The 15,599-nt window shown below is 44.6% G+C and overlaps 1 protein-coding gene across 15 annotated transcripts in view; it reads left to right on the top strand.

The window, feature by feature from the left end:
* Window positions 1–15,599, top strand: part of St6gal1 (ST6 beta-galactoside alpha-2,6-sialyltransferase 1) — a 126,505-nt gene that overhangs the window by 76,084 nt on the left and 34,822 nt on the right. For 7 of the 15 annotated variants that reach the window (XM_087575476.1, XM_087575478.1, XM_087575474.1 and 4 more), the window contains 3 exons: window positions 8,058–8,192; window positions 10,734–10,812; window positions 11,626–12,271. In XM_087575476.1, the coding sequence (XP_087431602.1) occupies window positions 11,674–12,271 (598 nt within the window). In that variant the 5' untranslated portion in view covers window positions 8,058–8,192; window positions 10,734–10,812; window positions 11,626–11,673. 15 annotated transcript variants of the gene reach the window in all.

Here is a 15,599-nt window from a genome sequence, read left to right as displayed (position 1 = left end):
GAAAGCCCCTCTTTCCTCAAAGCTTTCATCTGGTCAGGTTCTCACCTTCCTCAGCTTAGCCTTATTCAATGTGGCTTTGGGTAAACATTACAAAGGCTGCTGCACTCAGAGGGTAAAGGGCTTAGGCCTTCCTAAACTGACTGGCTTCTCAGATTCCTCAGCGGCTGCCCAGTCTCCTGCTGCTTCTCACAGAGCCCTTGCTAGCAAGAGAGAGACTTGTCAGGAGTGTTTTGGCAAAAGATTTAATCTTGACTCACTCGGGCTTCCACTTTGTGGAACTCGATCTTGGGTATTGGAATCAGACAGGAGAAGTGTGTTCCCAACTGCTACTGGTGTTTCCTCAGGAACCAGATCCTCAGAATATTAGCCCCATTTTTAAAAGGTGGGAAAAAAATGGTTTTGTTAAATGATTGTAAGAGCTCCTTACTCTGGGTGCTTGTGCTTTTTCCTTCCTGGATCTTGAAACCTTCCTCAGATTCCTGCTTTTCTCCACATCTCACTTTGGCTAGCCCTGCTCTAGCTACCTGCTCCTCAGAACCTGGTATACACTGGCCAGCTGCATTAGAATTCGACAGGGGAGTGTAGCCCAGTGGCAGTAGCAGGAGGCCCTGGCATTGATTCCCAGAGTCCAACACAACAACAGAAGTGTCCGTTCAGCTTGTTAGATACAGTTGCTCATCCCCAACACGGACTCTTTGGATCAGACTGATTAAGATAGAAGTCAGGAAACCCCATTTTTCCAGCTTCCGGGAGAATCTTTGTTCTCTGCTGTATATACTGCCTCCATAGGTAATGGGTGAGAGGGACGATCAGGAAGCCGCTATGGCTGATTCCAACTCCCCAGTGGCCACCTGCAGGCTTGCTCTGATATCCCCCATCTCTCTTCACCAGAACTTCCTTTGAGGGATTTTAGTGAACATGTTTTGAGTGCAAACTGTCTGCTGGGCAGAGGGAGATAAGATACATGCAGCCCGTAGAGAGTATGGACACAACCTAGGCACTTCCATGCCTAGAGGTGGGGGAGGCGAGGAGGAGCCAGCTATACCCTGCAGAGGAGGGGCTGACCTGTAAGGTGGAGGGACCCCAGGAGGAATATGGGTCGGGGAGCTGAGTAAAACATGTATGCCAAGAGAGAGGATGTACACGTGGCCTAAGGGTTGATGCTGGCCGGATGAAAGGAAGACCGAGTGTGGCCCACCTGATGCCTCTAACAAGAGCAGGTTCCTAGAGAGTCTTGCTACAAAGGAGAGAAATAGAGCCAGGGCTGGAAGGAAGGAACAAGATTGGGAGGAGGAGGGAGAGGGGACGTACATTGACTTTATTTAGAACAATACGAGGGGCAGCTTGTGTAAGGTTGTGTTTGACTTTGTAGTTCGTTCTGTCAGCAAAACAGAAACAGTTGTTTGTTTTAACCGTTTCTTCAAATTTTATCCATTGGTCAAGAGGAAAAGAGTTTATGGGTCAATCTTCCTTATGTAGCTTAATGCAAATACATCTGAAAATATTTTTTCCCAGTTATTTTTTGTTATTGTTATGTTTGTGTTTGTTTGTTTTTCCTGAATCATTTTAAAGTAAAAACATCCACTCCATATTCAAGTAATCCCATTTCTCCTCAAGGGATTTTTGTGTTGTTCAAATTAATGTTCAAATAAAGTCTATCTCACATATCACATATCTTTAAACATGTTTGGGGTTCATCTATCTATTGTTGAAACCAGTTCAGTTGTCATATCGAAACCTTATTTTCTGAATTAGTAAACAGAACCCTGCAAACTTCTCTACTTACTATTTTAAGTATTCCCTCACCTCTTCCCCGCCCCACTCCCACTGTGACATATTCTAATAACTGGAATTGCATCTGAAGCCCTGGCAATACAGAGATTGAACATTTGTGGTAAGGACATTCATGGGTGGTGCTGTGTGCTCTAAATTGTCTTGTCAGGTGGGCTGGCAGGTAAATGCTGTCTATGTGCCCCACTTTTTTTTTTTAAGATTTATTTATTTTATGTGAGTACACTGTTGCTGTCTTCAGACACACCAGAAGAGGGCAGTGTATCTCATTACAGATGGCTGTGAGCCACCATGTGGTTGCTGGGAATTGAACTCAGGACCTCTGGAAGAGCAGTCAGTGCTCCTAACTGTTGAGCCATCTCTCCAGCCCTATGTGCCCCAGTCCTAATGATGTCAAGACTCCACTGATCGTGGGGGCTTCCTGAATCATGAGAGATCGCTTATGTTTAGTGTTTGTGTATTTTTAAAGTAGAATGGCAGCCTGTTTGAGTGAGGATGGAGTCGCCTTTGAGAAAGGAACATTCATTCCTGCTGAAGAAAGTGGAGGAGTTGATGGAACTGATTCTTCAAGTAGGCAGGAGTATATAGAGTCCAAGGGGTCAGTGTTAGTCATTGTAGGCGAGACACAGCCAGTTCATTTTTAGTAATAAGAGGAATCTGGGCAAAGCCAGGTAGCGTGGGCTGTTAGTGCAGTGGAGAAAGTTCTGCTGTTCTCACGAACAAGGAACAAGTTCGCCAGAGTGGAAGGAGACTAGAAAGGGAGATGAAGCAGAACTCCGGAAGAGTGATAGGTGAGTGCATTTGGGGAGACCATCATTGCCAGACAGGGTTAAGCATAGACTTCCCATAGCCATCAGTGGTCAATCACATGAAATGAAATCAGTAAATGAGTCTATGTCTATGTGTGTATGTGCATGTGTGTGTGCATGTGTGTATGGGTGCATGAGTGTTTGTGAGTCTCTCTGTGTGTGCGCATGCACTTGTGTGTATATGTGTGTGTATTTCTAGTTCAGCTGTATAAGTGAAGGGGTGAAATATGATAAAGAAATCAGTTATTTCCTTGAGAATGTGTGGCTGGGATGACAACCAGCTGTAGCAGAGAAGACTGTTGAACTGTGAGGCCTGGGAACTGGAGTACTTTGTGGTGGTGAAGAATATTACTGAGCATTGTGACAGCTGTAGTGTTGGGGGAAATGCCAGTAAGCCAGGAGCAAAATCTTCCAGAACTGAAGAGGAACATCTTTTTCTGCATTAGAGCAGAAGTGGCCACAGCAAATGGGATGTGGAAGTTAATGGCGTAGACAGCATGGCGCATTTGCTGCAGGAATGAGATGAGTTGATACATACAAGGTCTTAACACAGCCTTTAGGTCTGTGTGGTGAGCAGGTGTCTTAGGGTTTCTATTCCTGCACCAAACATCGAGACCCAGAAGCAAGTTGCGGAAGAAAGGGTTTCTTTAGCTCACACTTCTACGCTGCCGTTCATCACCAAAGGAAGTCAGGACTGGGAGTCAAGCAGGTCAGGAAGCAGGAGCTGATGCAGAGGCCATGGAGGGATGTTACTTACTGGCTTGCTTCTCCCGACTTGCTCAGCTTGTTCTCTTATAGAACCCAAGACCACCAGCCCAGAGATGGCACCACCCACAATGGGCTGGGTCCTCCCCCCCTTGATCATTAGTTGAGAAAATGCCTTACAGCTGGGTCTCATGAGGGCATTTCCACAACTGAGGCTCCTTTTCTGTGATAACTCCAGCTTGTGTCAAGTTTTGTGTCACACAAAGCCAGCCAGTGCAGCAGGTGTCAGGGGTTCTCACTCTGAGGCCACGTGGCTCAGGGAGCAGCGCTTAAGGCACCAGGTATAATTTTTACAAGGATTGCCTTTCATGTTAAAGTCTTTCCAAACAGGAGACACGGGTCCTTGCATAGCCACGAGTAACTAGCGGTGGTAATCCTTGCATCGTCTTGAGTAACTCACAGACTCAAGGAACATCTGCAAAGTGCCGCTGTAAAGGGGATTCTAGTGATTTAAAGGGATGAAGCAGGGTGGGGTTGTATCAGAGCCAACTGTGTTCTTTCATTAAAAATGACTGTGCGGACCAGGCAGTGGCGGCTCATGCCTTTATTTGATCCCAGCACTCGGAAGGCAGAGAGAGGTGGATCTCTTGAGTTTGAGGCCAGCCTGGTCTATAGAGTGAGTTTTAGGACAGCCAGAGCAGCACACAAAAACCCCGTCTCAAACAAACAAAAAACCCCAAATAATTAATAATAATAATAATAATAATAATAATAATAATGGGCTGGAGAGATGGCTCAGTGGTTAAGAGCACTGACTGCTCTTCCAAAGATCCTGAGTTCAAATCCTAGCAAACACATGGTGGCTCACAAACCATCTGTAATGAGATCTGATGCCCTCTTCTGGTGTGTCTGAAGACCGCTACAGTGTACTTATATGTAATCATAAATAAATCTTTAAAAAGAAAATATAATAATAATAATAATAATAAACGATTTGAGAATTTTTTAGTTATGGGCTGGAGTCTGGCTAGACGAATGGGATCACTTATCTGAAAGGAAGGATTTTTTATATGGTTGGAAGAGATCTGCAATTAGGGGAAAGTCACATAGTGTGAAGAGAGCTGGAGTAGGCACAGTGGAATCACATTGAGCTCTATGAGAATGGGGGAACCTTGAGAGGCAGGAGTTGGTGTTGGAAGGAGATGTAGGTGTGGCCCACATCAAAAACAGTCTACACAGTATAAAAGCTAAGGGCACAAAAGTGTCTGGACCATTGAATGCTCTCCTTGAGTTCCCTGGATAAATTTCTTTTTCGTGTCTGTTTCCTCATTTGTTACACTGGGGTAGCATTGGTCCCCACAGAGTAGGGGTAGTGACGATGTCAGTGAAGTGCTGTGTATAACACTTACCACACACTCCTTTGAGCATCCCTTCTTATTTGGTTTATAAATAAGCTTTGGATAATAGGATCAGTCATCGTCCCCACTTTCCAGAGTGTTAGCTGAGTCTTGGGGCTTTGAGTAAGCCATGATCACGTGACTGCTGGGAGGTAGAGCACGGGCGGTTCCCCAGGTCAGTGTGACACCGGATCACATGCTCTGAGTTTGAAGCTTGCCATTGTCAATAGAGTTGGTAGTCTGTCATCACAAACCAAGGGTCCTGGTCTCACTTCTATGGCTGGTGGAAGATCACCAGACCAGCGATATCACGAGTGGTGGTCATGACCTTTGGAAGACCCTTCTAACTCTCAGTAGAACTCGATAGACAGCTTCAACTGGTTCACTTTTGAAATCCAGTTAAGCATTGTTTTTAATCCTCCTGGGAGGCATGACTTTCTGAGGAAATGCAGTTGACAGGAGGAAGAGTCAGGGGTAGATGGCTTCTTCTCATGTCTGGGGGTGCTACTCATTAAAAATCTCATGTCCCAATACTTTGTGTCTTAAGAAACAGTAGAGAACTTTCATGTGCTGGCAAGAGGTTCATCCAAGGGTCAGTGCTCTCTGAGGGCATTATGAAAGAGTCTCTTTCATCAGCAATGCCTGAACTATGCAGAATGTTTAAAGAACTGCTTCAGTCAGCAAATACTTACTGTGCTCCTACTATGTGTTCAATACTCACCTAGTGTCTGGAGTTACTCACTGACAATAGCACTAAAGAAGACTGACAAGAGCTCTTCTTATATCTGTAGTGGAAGGAGGCACCAGTCAATTAAATATGTTTGCCCGTACATTGGTAAATATTGATACCACAAAGGAAACTTGTGACTAGAGAGGGAGCTGTCAGAGACATTTTCTGGCTCCCCCAGGAGGACACTCCAAATCCAGTTATCCTCTGAATTAGTAAAGGAAGCTCTGAACTGTTTTCCCTCTTCCTGAGCCCAGGACTAAACCCAGGGCTTTGGTCTTACTAAGCAAGCACTCTAGCACTGAGCTAAATCTCCAACCCTGGCCCTGAATGCTTTGGTAAAGGAGAAAGTGAGCTTTTCCACATTTGCTTCTGTCTTGCTCTTACTCATGAAAGAAATGGTTCTTCCAGATAGGCGCTGTGGTCTTCAATGAAGCATCTTCTCCATTTTTCTGACAACGCTCTTTGTCAGGATACCACAATAAACCCTTTGGGTATGCCAACATCCTTATTGTGGCTAGTCCTCTGTGACAGAATTGCTTACCGCTTTCTCCTGGTTGATAATGCTACATCTCTTGAGATAGGCTTCAAGGCCAGCTCAATATGATGCAGCCAGTTGATTGCATAGGATAAAGTGTTTTTTCCTCAAGAGTTTGCCTTAGTTACCGAACTATATCATCATCATCCAACACCAGTTCCTCAGCAACTTTCCAGGCATGACACTTGAATGTGTTTGGCTTGTACTTGCAGTCACATATGTACAGATAACACAATTTATGTTTCCATTAAAATATTTAAATGTTTTCTTCTCTATAGCAACAAAAGTTCGTATGTATGTATGTATTCGTATGATCCACAGTATTATTCATGTTATTCATTCAAGTGGATGTAACTTCCAGGGGCATTTGGAAGTTAAGCCAGTAGGTTTTCACCATTGTAAATAGGTTTGAAATGAAAGCCTGTTTTCTGTACATATTATTGCTGTATAGCACCCACGTTCTCTCCTCAGTAATCCTTGTTCAGTCCCCACAATTATAGAAAGAAGGACCTCACTTTACACGACAGGAGACTGAAATGGATATCTCCTCCTTGTCAATTGCTTATCAGCCCTAGATTTTTGGCAGTTTGGTTAGTAGTCACATGATCCTGGGGCTTGAGTAGTTTCTAGAAGGGGCAAAAGTTTGAACTTCTCCTTTAGTTATCTGACAATTTTATTGTGATCTTCCTGGCAATGCAGAAGACTGTTTTGAAGACTGATGTGCACTCTCTAGACTGTAAGCTGTTATTTTAATGTTCTAGGTGCTCCTTGGAGGTCTCCCTTAAGATCAACCTTAAGGCTCAAGGGGGACACATGGATCTCCCTGGGAAGGGAAATAGAATAGATTTCTATTTTCTAATAGACCATGGGCAGGGGAGTATGGGGATAGGAGGATCAGGTGGGGGATGGGGCTGGTGGAGGAGTGAGAGAGGCAGGGTGAGAGAGTAGGGAGAGATGACTGGAATTGTGGGACATTTGTGTGGTGTGTGTGTGACATTTGGCGTGTGTGTGTGTGTGTGTGTGTGTGTGTGTGTGTGTGTGTGTGTATTATGTGTGTGCAGTACCCACAGAGGCCAAAAGAGGGTGTCAGATCCCCTGGGAATGGAATCATAGATCGGGTCCTAGCACCCACAGGTGCAAGTGCTGAGTACCTCTCCAGCCTCTATATTAACCTTGCCTTATACATTGACTCTGTTTCCCTTTTTATCTTATTATGGTCTCCACTGAACAGACATTTAAATTTTCTTGCAATGAAAATTTCATTTAGCTTTCCCTTTGCTATTTTTTTTTATGTAGCATCAAAACTGGAAAGAATAAATATGAGTGAATTGTTTTGCCTTTAAAAATATTATATATGCTATGCTAACTACATAAAGCTTGGCTTTTATTTTTTTGCTGGTCTGGGGATCAAGCCCAGAGCTATGCCCTTACCATGTAGATACTCTACCACTGAGGTATATCCCATGGTTATTCCTTTCTTATCTTTTTTTCCTTTTCTTTTTTTTTTCGGAGCTGGGGACCGAACCCAGGGCTTTGCGCTTGCTAGGCAAGCGCTCTACCACTGAACTAAATCCCCAACCCCTCGTTTTTTTATCTTAAAGAGTAATTCATGTCTAGTTTAGACATCGTTCATTGTCCCTCAGGTGCCATTTTTCTCCTAGTACTTTTTCTTTTCGAAGGACTTTTTTTCTGGGTTTAAGTAGTTTTTGCAGTTCTGTAACCCATGTTAAAGATACATGACTCAAACTTCCCCATATCATTAAATATTTTATACAAATAAATGCATTTTAAAAATATATCTGGAGGATTTTTTGGGTGGACTATTTATTCTTTAGGAGAGATTAATCACGTGTTCCTTCCCAGGTGGTTTTGTAATGCCCACCTCCTCTTTCTAGAATATTCTTATCTGGCATGAATCTTTCTCTAGGCTGTCTGGATTGTTCATAGATCTTGACTATTTCATGTGTGTTTGGCCTTTACTTCTTCCTGGGATGTGCTCACACTTACAAAAGCGCCTATCCTTCCTGTTAATGTTTAACGCCACCCTGCTAGAAAAATCAGTCTGACCTTCTCCTTTATTTGTATTTCAGATGGTTTTTGATCATCCTGAGAAAAATGAGCCTTGGCCTCCAGACCTAGTGAAGTAACCTCTTTCTCATGGAGAACAGTGCTGGCTCCTGAGGATCTGGAGGGCCTGCAGCCCCAGAGGGATTAGCCAGAAGCAGGTAAGAAACTCTCGGCTCTTCACTGCCTCACCACAGCCTCTCTGCTTTCTCTCGGCTTTCCTTTCCTAGTTTTCTAAATGCTTGTTTAGTGAGGGCCAAGAAGGTGTGGAGAGCAGGCTTGCCCATCTCTGTCAGCTGCAGATAGAAAGTCTGAATTGTTCTATAGTTGGTAGCCTTTTATAAGGCTTTATAAAGCTCATACGGTTTATATGCCTTTGACATGTCACATTACATGTGACATTAAACATGTTTCAGGGAGTAGCGAGGCAGAACTCCTTATTTACAGAGGCTCTCTTTAGTGCCTGTCTAGTGTTGACTTGGTCTCTGTGGGTGGTAATGTATATGATTCAGTATTCTTTTTCTAGAAGTCTCCCCCAGGCATTACATTCACTGATACAGTTTCTTCAGCTTCATAGTCCCTTACTGAGCCTGACCGGGTTCGGTTCTGGGGCCAATTTTTTATTATACAGAAGGGGTATAAGGAAGCCTTTTCCTTTGGCGTAAGGGCAGGCACAAAACCCAAGCTTTGTAAACACCTGGTCACTAATGAGCAGGGACCGTGGTAAAAGTCAAGGGCAGAGAATACATCAGCTACAAAGCATGGAAGCTTTCAAAATAGTCTGGTGAGAGGGAAATTCACAGGTCACTTCTCTTTTGCTGAGGTGAGTATTAGGTAAGGCCTTCTTTGGTGTCTGTCTTGATCAAAGAGCTAGACAGGTGGGAATGGGCCGCTTCGCTCTGAGCGGCTGTGACTAGAAACCCCAGCTGGCCTTAGGTGACGGCAGTATTGGGGGGGGGGCGACGACACACAAGCACTGATGGAAGGTTCCAGATGAGTATGTTAATGCTGTTGTATTATTCGGGGTTCCCTAGAGTCACGGAACTTATGGAATAAATCTTTTCCGTATCTTATTGGAATGAATCTCTTCCATATATGAATAAAAAGGGAATTTATTGCAATGCCTTACAGGCTGCAATCTAACTAACCCAACAATGGCCAGCTGTGAATGGAAATCCAAGAACCTAGTAATCGCTCAGTCCCACAAGGCTGGTCTTCTCTATATGTTGGAATCCCTCAGAAGCAGGCTCCAATATCATAGAGGGAAGATCATAGAAGAAGATCACAGGTGTGCCCTCCATGTCTGGATTGTACTTAATTCCAGATGTAGTCAAGTTGGCAACCAAGAATGGCTGCCACAGACATGAGGACCCAGGCCAACTGAGGGCTCTGAGACTGTCAGTGAGGTCATCTGTGAAAACTGCTTTTTCCTAATCATCCCAGGAAAGGCAGTGGCAGCCTTCTCTGAGGCACCATTCTCGTAACAATGAGGAGGGGTCTTTGCTGCCATCTCCTCTCCTTAGAGTTCTGAGTCACATCCCAGCTCGTCACTCCACGTCACTCACACAAGTTCAGAATTGCATGTATTTCTCCAACCTGCCATGGAGCTCATGGGAGCCTCCCTGGCTATTTCAAAGCACCATACTGGATATTATAACACTTAAGAGCCCCTGGTAAATGGTGCCCACCAATGATGGCTGATGGAGGACACTTTGCTCTGCCTGGGAGTTTCATCTCTGGGCGCTCTGATTTCTGAGTTCTGAAGGTCAACACTTAAACTGTTTACTGATCCCAATTAAAAACTTCTGTCCTTCGGTGCAAAGACTATAAACCACTGTCTTTTTCAACCTTCCCAATGCTGTGACCCTTTAATACTGTTCCTCATGTTGTGGTGACCCCCAACTATAATATTATTCCATTGCTAATTCATAACTGTGACTCTGTTACTGTTAGTAAATGTAAACATCCAATGGTCAGGATATCTGATACAACATGGTCCCAGAGGGGTTGAGACACACAGGTTGAGAACCACCGCTCTAAACCACGGTGCGCACTAACCTGGGTTGGAATCCTGGTTCCATGTTGGCAACATGGTGAGCCAGCGACATTGAGGATTTGCTCAGCCTCCAGTCTCCCCGCTCCAACTCAGAGTCGTGAAATTTTACTTTGTGGTGTTTGTGTTTGCTGAGACGTTGCCGGTAAAATGCCTAAGTAATAGAGTTCCCTAAGTGCCATCTCCCCCCTCGTTTGTTCCTCTTGAGCTGCCATACGGTCACGTGGTCAGTGATGCTGGCTTGTCTGGGGAAATTTAATTCATTTGGTCTCCAGTGGCGTAACGAGCCCCCCACCTCCCACTTCATGATGTCAGATCCGAATTCTGGCCCATCTCTGCGTGCCTCATCGCTTCCACAATGCCATCCGTTCCATTTTCAGTCACCCACTTCACTCCCGACATGGCCCTCTTCTCAAGGGGCTGTTCTTCTCTCCCGGCCTTTGCTTTTACTCCGTTCCAGTCAGTCAGCACACCCTTTTATTTAACATTCCCAGCTCCGCATAGATGAGATGGGTGGAGATGACTGTTCTGTCGATGCTCAGGGGCAGGCATTTTCACTTGTTCAAGGTCAGCAAGAATAGAATCAGGACCCCAGGATTCATGAACTTCCAGTCTGGAACTCCCACTAATGTATCTCAAACATCCTCAGGAACGAGCTGGGTAGGAAAGGACTTCAGAGTCACAGGACAAGCAAAGTCCCAGGGGCGCAATTGCTTTGACTCATCCCGGTGAGTAAACTTGGGAGAGGAAAGAATTTAATGTTTTCCAAAGGATACAGACCTTGTTTGAGTACGGAGTGTTTCCCTCTTTCACTTAGTCATCAGTGGACTGTGAGAAAGCCAAGATATGAAGGGCCCAGATATGAAGGGGCCATCCTAGCTATCTTACCAAGATCTTATCTTCTGTCATAAAATGATCTAGCAACTCTAGTACACTGAATGGGGGACTGTGGGGCTGACCTTTGGTCTAGAAGTCCTGGATCATAGCCCTCACAGATCTGGAGTACAGGATTTCTCTGGCACTTTTAACTGATGTAGGATTTAAGAGACTCTGGGCTTGGCGTATAGACCAGTCAGCCTGTTCCCTTTTCACAGTTGTCTGCAAGCCTACATGTCTTTGTTCCATAGAGAGCATGGGCTATAGAGTGATCTGATGTGAGGGCTATAGAGTGATCTGATGTGAGAGGCTTCAGTCTAACATACTTGAGTGAGCGAGAGCAGAGAGAGCATCAGAATCTAAGAATCATGGTGCACACAGACCAAGGGTAGAAAGATGCATAAATGTTCATGGCTTGGTGAGATGTTCAGACGAATGCTCCCTACATTCAAAGTCCAACCTAAGGCTTGTTTCCCCACCTCTGGCTTGCTCAAGTCTACATAGTTGATGGGAGGCTGTCAGGGTTGGACTTCAAGCCTGTTTATGATAGACCTTATGCTCTATTCGTTGCTTGGTCCATCACCCCCCTGCCCGACACTTTGGACATACTCTTCGTCATCTTTCTACCCTTTGCTCTGTGTTCTTTTTGTCTTTTGTTTCTATAGGCGTGGTTCCTGCTCTGCACAGTGGCTCTCCTGTCTGGACCATTCATTATGATTCATACCAACTTGAAGAAAAAGTTCAGCCTCTTCATCCTGGTCTTTCTCCTGTTCGCAGTCATCTGTGTTTGGAAGAAAGGGAGCGACTATGAGGCCCTTACACTGCAAGCCAAGGAATTCCAGATGCCCAAGAGCCAGGAGAAAGTGGCCATGGGGTCTGCTTCCCAGGTTGTGTTCTCAAACAGCAAGCAAGACCCTAAGGAAGACATTCCAATCCTCAGTTACCACAGGGTCACAGCCAAGGTCAAACCACAGCCTTCCTTCCAGGTGTGGGACAAGGACTCCACATACTCAAAACTTAACCCCAGGCTGCTGAAGATCTGGAGAAACTATCTGAACATGAACAAATATAAAGTATCCTACAAGGGACCGGGGCCAGGAGTCAAGTTCAGCGTAGAAGCACTGCGTTGCCACCTTCGAGACCATGTGAACGTGTCTATGATAGAGGCCACAGATTTTCCCTTCAACACCACTGAGTGGGAGGGTTACCTGCCCAAGGAGAACTTTAGAACCAAGGTTGGGCCTTGGCAAAGGTGTGCCGTCGTCTCTTCTGCAGGATCTCTGAAAAACTCCCAGCTTGGTCGAGAGATTGGTATGTGTGCTTGTGAGGGTTTCTTTTGCTGCAACAAATTCCATCTCCAAATAAGAAAGTTGGAGAGGGAAGGGTTTACTTGGCTTAACGCTTTTACATTGTTCACCACCAAAAGAAAGTTAAGACGGGGACACAAACAGGTCTGGAGCCTAGAGGCAAGAGTTGATGCAGAGGGCATGGAGGGGTGCTGCGTACTGGCTTACTCAGCCTGCTGTGTTATAGAACCCAGGACTATCAACCCAGGAGTGGCCCCACCCACAATGGGCTGGGCCCTCCCCCCTTGATCACTGAAATAGTCTTAAAATTATAAATGCCTTGCGGCTGGATCTCGTGGAGACATTTCCTCCTTCCTCTCATGACTCTAGCTTGAGTCAACTTGACACACAAAACCAACTAGTACAGTAGATCAGAGCTGTTCCCTGAGAGGCTGATGGTCCTAGGACTGACTGGGGAAGTTCAAGGCCCTAGAACAAGAAGCTAAGCATAGCTTAACAGACTGGCAGACTTTCTTAGAGTGAAAAATGCCACTGCCCCCAACCCCACAGGATGTCTAACAGGACGGGACTGAGGCTTAAGTGTTTTTTTCTTTTAATATAACACTTATTATATTAAAATAATATAATATTTTATATTATTTTAATATAATAATATTTAAAATTATTAAATATTAAATTTAATATTTTTAATTTAAATTTAAATTAAAATTTAATAAATAAATTATAAATAAATAAAATTAAAATTTATTTAAGAGTTTTTTCTTTTAATATAATTTTAAGAAGTGATTCTTTGAGAGTTTCACACAGGTATGTAGTATATATTAACATGTATGTAGTATAAATTAACATGTATGTAGTATAAATTAACATGTATGTAGTATATATTAACAGGTATGTAGTATATATTAACATGTATGTAGTATAAATTAACATGTATGTAGTATAAATTAACGGTTTGCAACCTACTGCATCCTCATCCCTAGATTTGTCCACCTTTCCAACTTCATGTCTTTTTTTTTTTTTTAATAATCTACTGTGCCAGACTAATGTTGCCTGTGTGCACACGGATGTGTGTGCGTGCACACGGATGTGTGTGCACAGTATTCCACTGTGAGATGGGCAACCTACCAGGTCCCACAGCCCTAAATTCACCCAGGTTCCATCAGGTGTTAATGGCTCTTCACCTCTCCACTCCCCCCTCCCCCACACACACACTGAGTTGAGGTCGTTTAGATTACCTAGGTCTTGGGTGACAAACAACAGTTACTGTGCCCTTACGGGTTCAGTGATTCTGTCATCCGGAAGCCACTGTGTGGTCCCAGACCTTCATTGCCTCTAGTTCTTACAACCTTCCTGTTCCATGGTAACCCTTGAAGGTTTACTTAATCTTTTTCCATTAGAATAGCTTTCCTCTCCCCCCCCACTCCCTCCCTGCCTGCCTTCCTCCCTCCCTTCTTTCTCTTTTGTTTTGTCTTCTTTTTTCTAGACACGGTTTCTATGCGCAGCCCTCCCTGGCTGTCCGGGAACTTGCTCTGTAGACCAGGCTAGCTTCAAACTCAGAGATCCACCGGTCTCTGCCTCCAAAGTGCTGGGACAAAAGTCATGTGCCACTGCTGCCCAGGGGTAGAATATCTTTCTATCTGTTTGGAATACTGGTATTCTATGGAGTATTTCATTTGAGAGAGAGAGAGAGAGAGAGAGAGAGAGAGAGAGAGAGAGAGAGAGAGAGAGAAGACCACTGTGGCATTTGAAAATACTTGAGTCATAGAACCTGACTTATTTTCAGGGTCTAAGCTTCTGTTTGTTTCTAACCCTGTGGAAAATGGTCACCCACATGTCCCAGAGCTCAACCTTGGGCACTGGCCATCACCTTCACCTTGTATTCAGGCAGGGTCTCTTTGTCGTTTGTCATTACTGGGTACACCAGCCTAGCTGGCCTATAGGCTCCTGGGGACTCTCTGGTCCCTGCCTCCCATCTCCTGTAGGAGTCCTGGAATTACGGACGCAAGATACCACGTGCGGTTTCAGGTGGGTTCTGAGAGTTCAGCTTCCTGTTCTCAAGCTTGCAATTTGCCCCTGAGCTGCCTCCCTCATCCCGGTTCTGATACATGTGAATTCCTTTAAGTCTCACCTGGCTAATTCTCAGTTTTTCTTTTAAAAAAATATTAATTCAGCAGTATTTGGAGTGTGTGCGCACACGTGTGTGCGTGTATGTGTATATTTGCATGTATGTGAGGTGTGCATGTGTTTGTGTGTGCATGCATATATGTGCAAGGTATTCGTATAGAGGTCAGAAGACAACTCTGTTGAGTTGGTTCTCTCCCGTCACCTTAATGTAGATTTAGTAGATCGAACTCAGGTTTGATCAGTAAGAACTTTTGCCCCATGTGCTTTTAAAGGCACTTGAGCTGCAGTTCTTAACCTGGGGCTTTAGGCTAACTCCAGGTGTTTCATGAATCCTAAAAGTTGCCTGCAAAGCCACTCAGGGGAGTTAGGAGTTTGGAAGTCTGTCTGTCTGTCTGTGTGTTTTTTCCTAACAGTGTGCCTGCTCCTCAGAGTGCTCTGTAACTGTAAGAGGCCCCATGTCTAAAGACACCAGTTTGCTATTCTTAAAATCCCTAGCATCTAATAAAGAGCCAGAGTCTGGTCATATTGGCAAACTTGCAGCCGAGAGCTGACTGACTTGTGTGAAGCCACTTCTTTTTGTTATTTTGAGAGAACTCTGGCTATGGAGAAAGCCTCCCTGTCAGGCTGGGGTCCTGGGGAGGGTGAGGTCACACACTGCTTTTAATTTCCTAATAGTCTGCCAGGGAGAGTGGCCTGAAACCAGGCATAAGCTTTCAAAGAAGGAATGCAGACCCGCACTGAATTCTCTAGTACAGAAGGAGGTGAGATCACATTTTCTGTCTCCCGGTGTCAGTGGTGACTCAATGAGGCTCACAAAAATGGCCAGTCCCAACCCAGCTTTGGTTTTTATCCTTTTGGTTTCTTGGGACTATTTTTTTTTAATCATTTTCCTTTCTAGAAACTAAATTCGATTGACTTCTGTCATGCGTCATAGAATTAGTTTTCTTTCTTTCTTTTTTCCTTCCTTCCTTCCTTCCTTCCTTCCTTCCTTCCTTCCTTCCTTCCTTCCTTCCTTCCTTCTCTGCATCTGCAAGAGAACAGTGGTGTTTAGGACGGTCCATATTAGATGACCTCTAGCTCTTTCCTTCTAAAATTGTGTTTAGGACGGTCCATATTAGATGACCTCTAGCTCTTTCCTGGCTAAAATTGTGTTCAGATTTGCCCCAGCCAGCGGGGACCCAGTTATTTGTGGGGGTCGAGGAGGA

Source organism: Rattus norvegicus, chromosome 11 (assembly GCF_021556685.1).
Source record: "Rattus norvegicus strain SHRSP/BbbUtx chromosome 11, alternate assembly SHRSP_T2T, whole genome shotgun sequence".
In the NCBI taxonomy this organism is placed as follows: domain Eukaryota; kingdom Metazoa; phylum Chordata; class Mammalia; order Rodentia; family Muridae; genus Rattus; species Rattus norvegicus.
The sequence above is the reverse complement of the archived record's forward strand: the minus strand, read 5'-3'. Positions and strand labels throughout refer to the sequence as shown.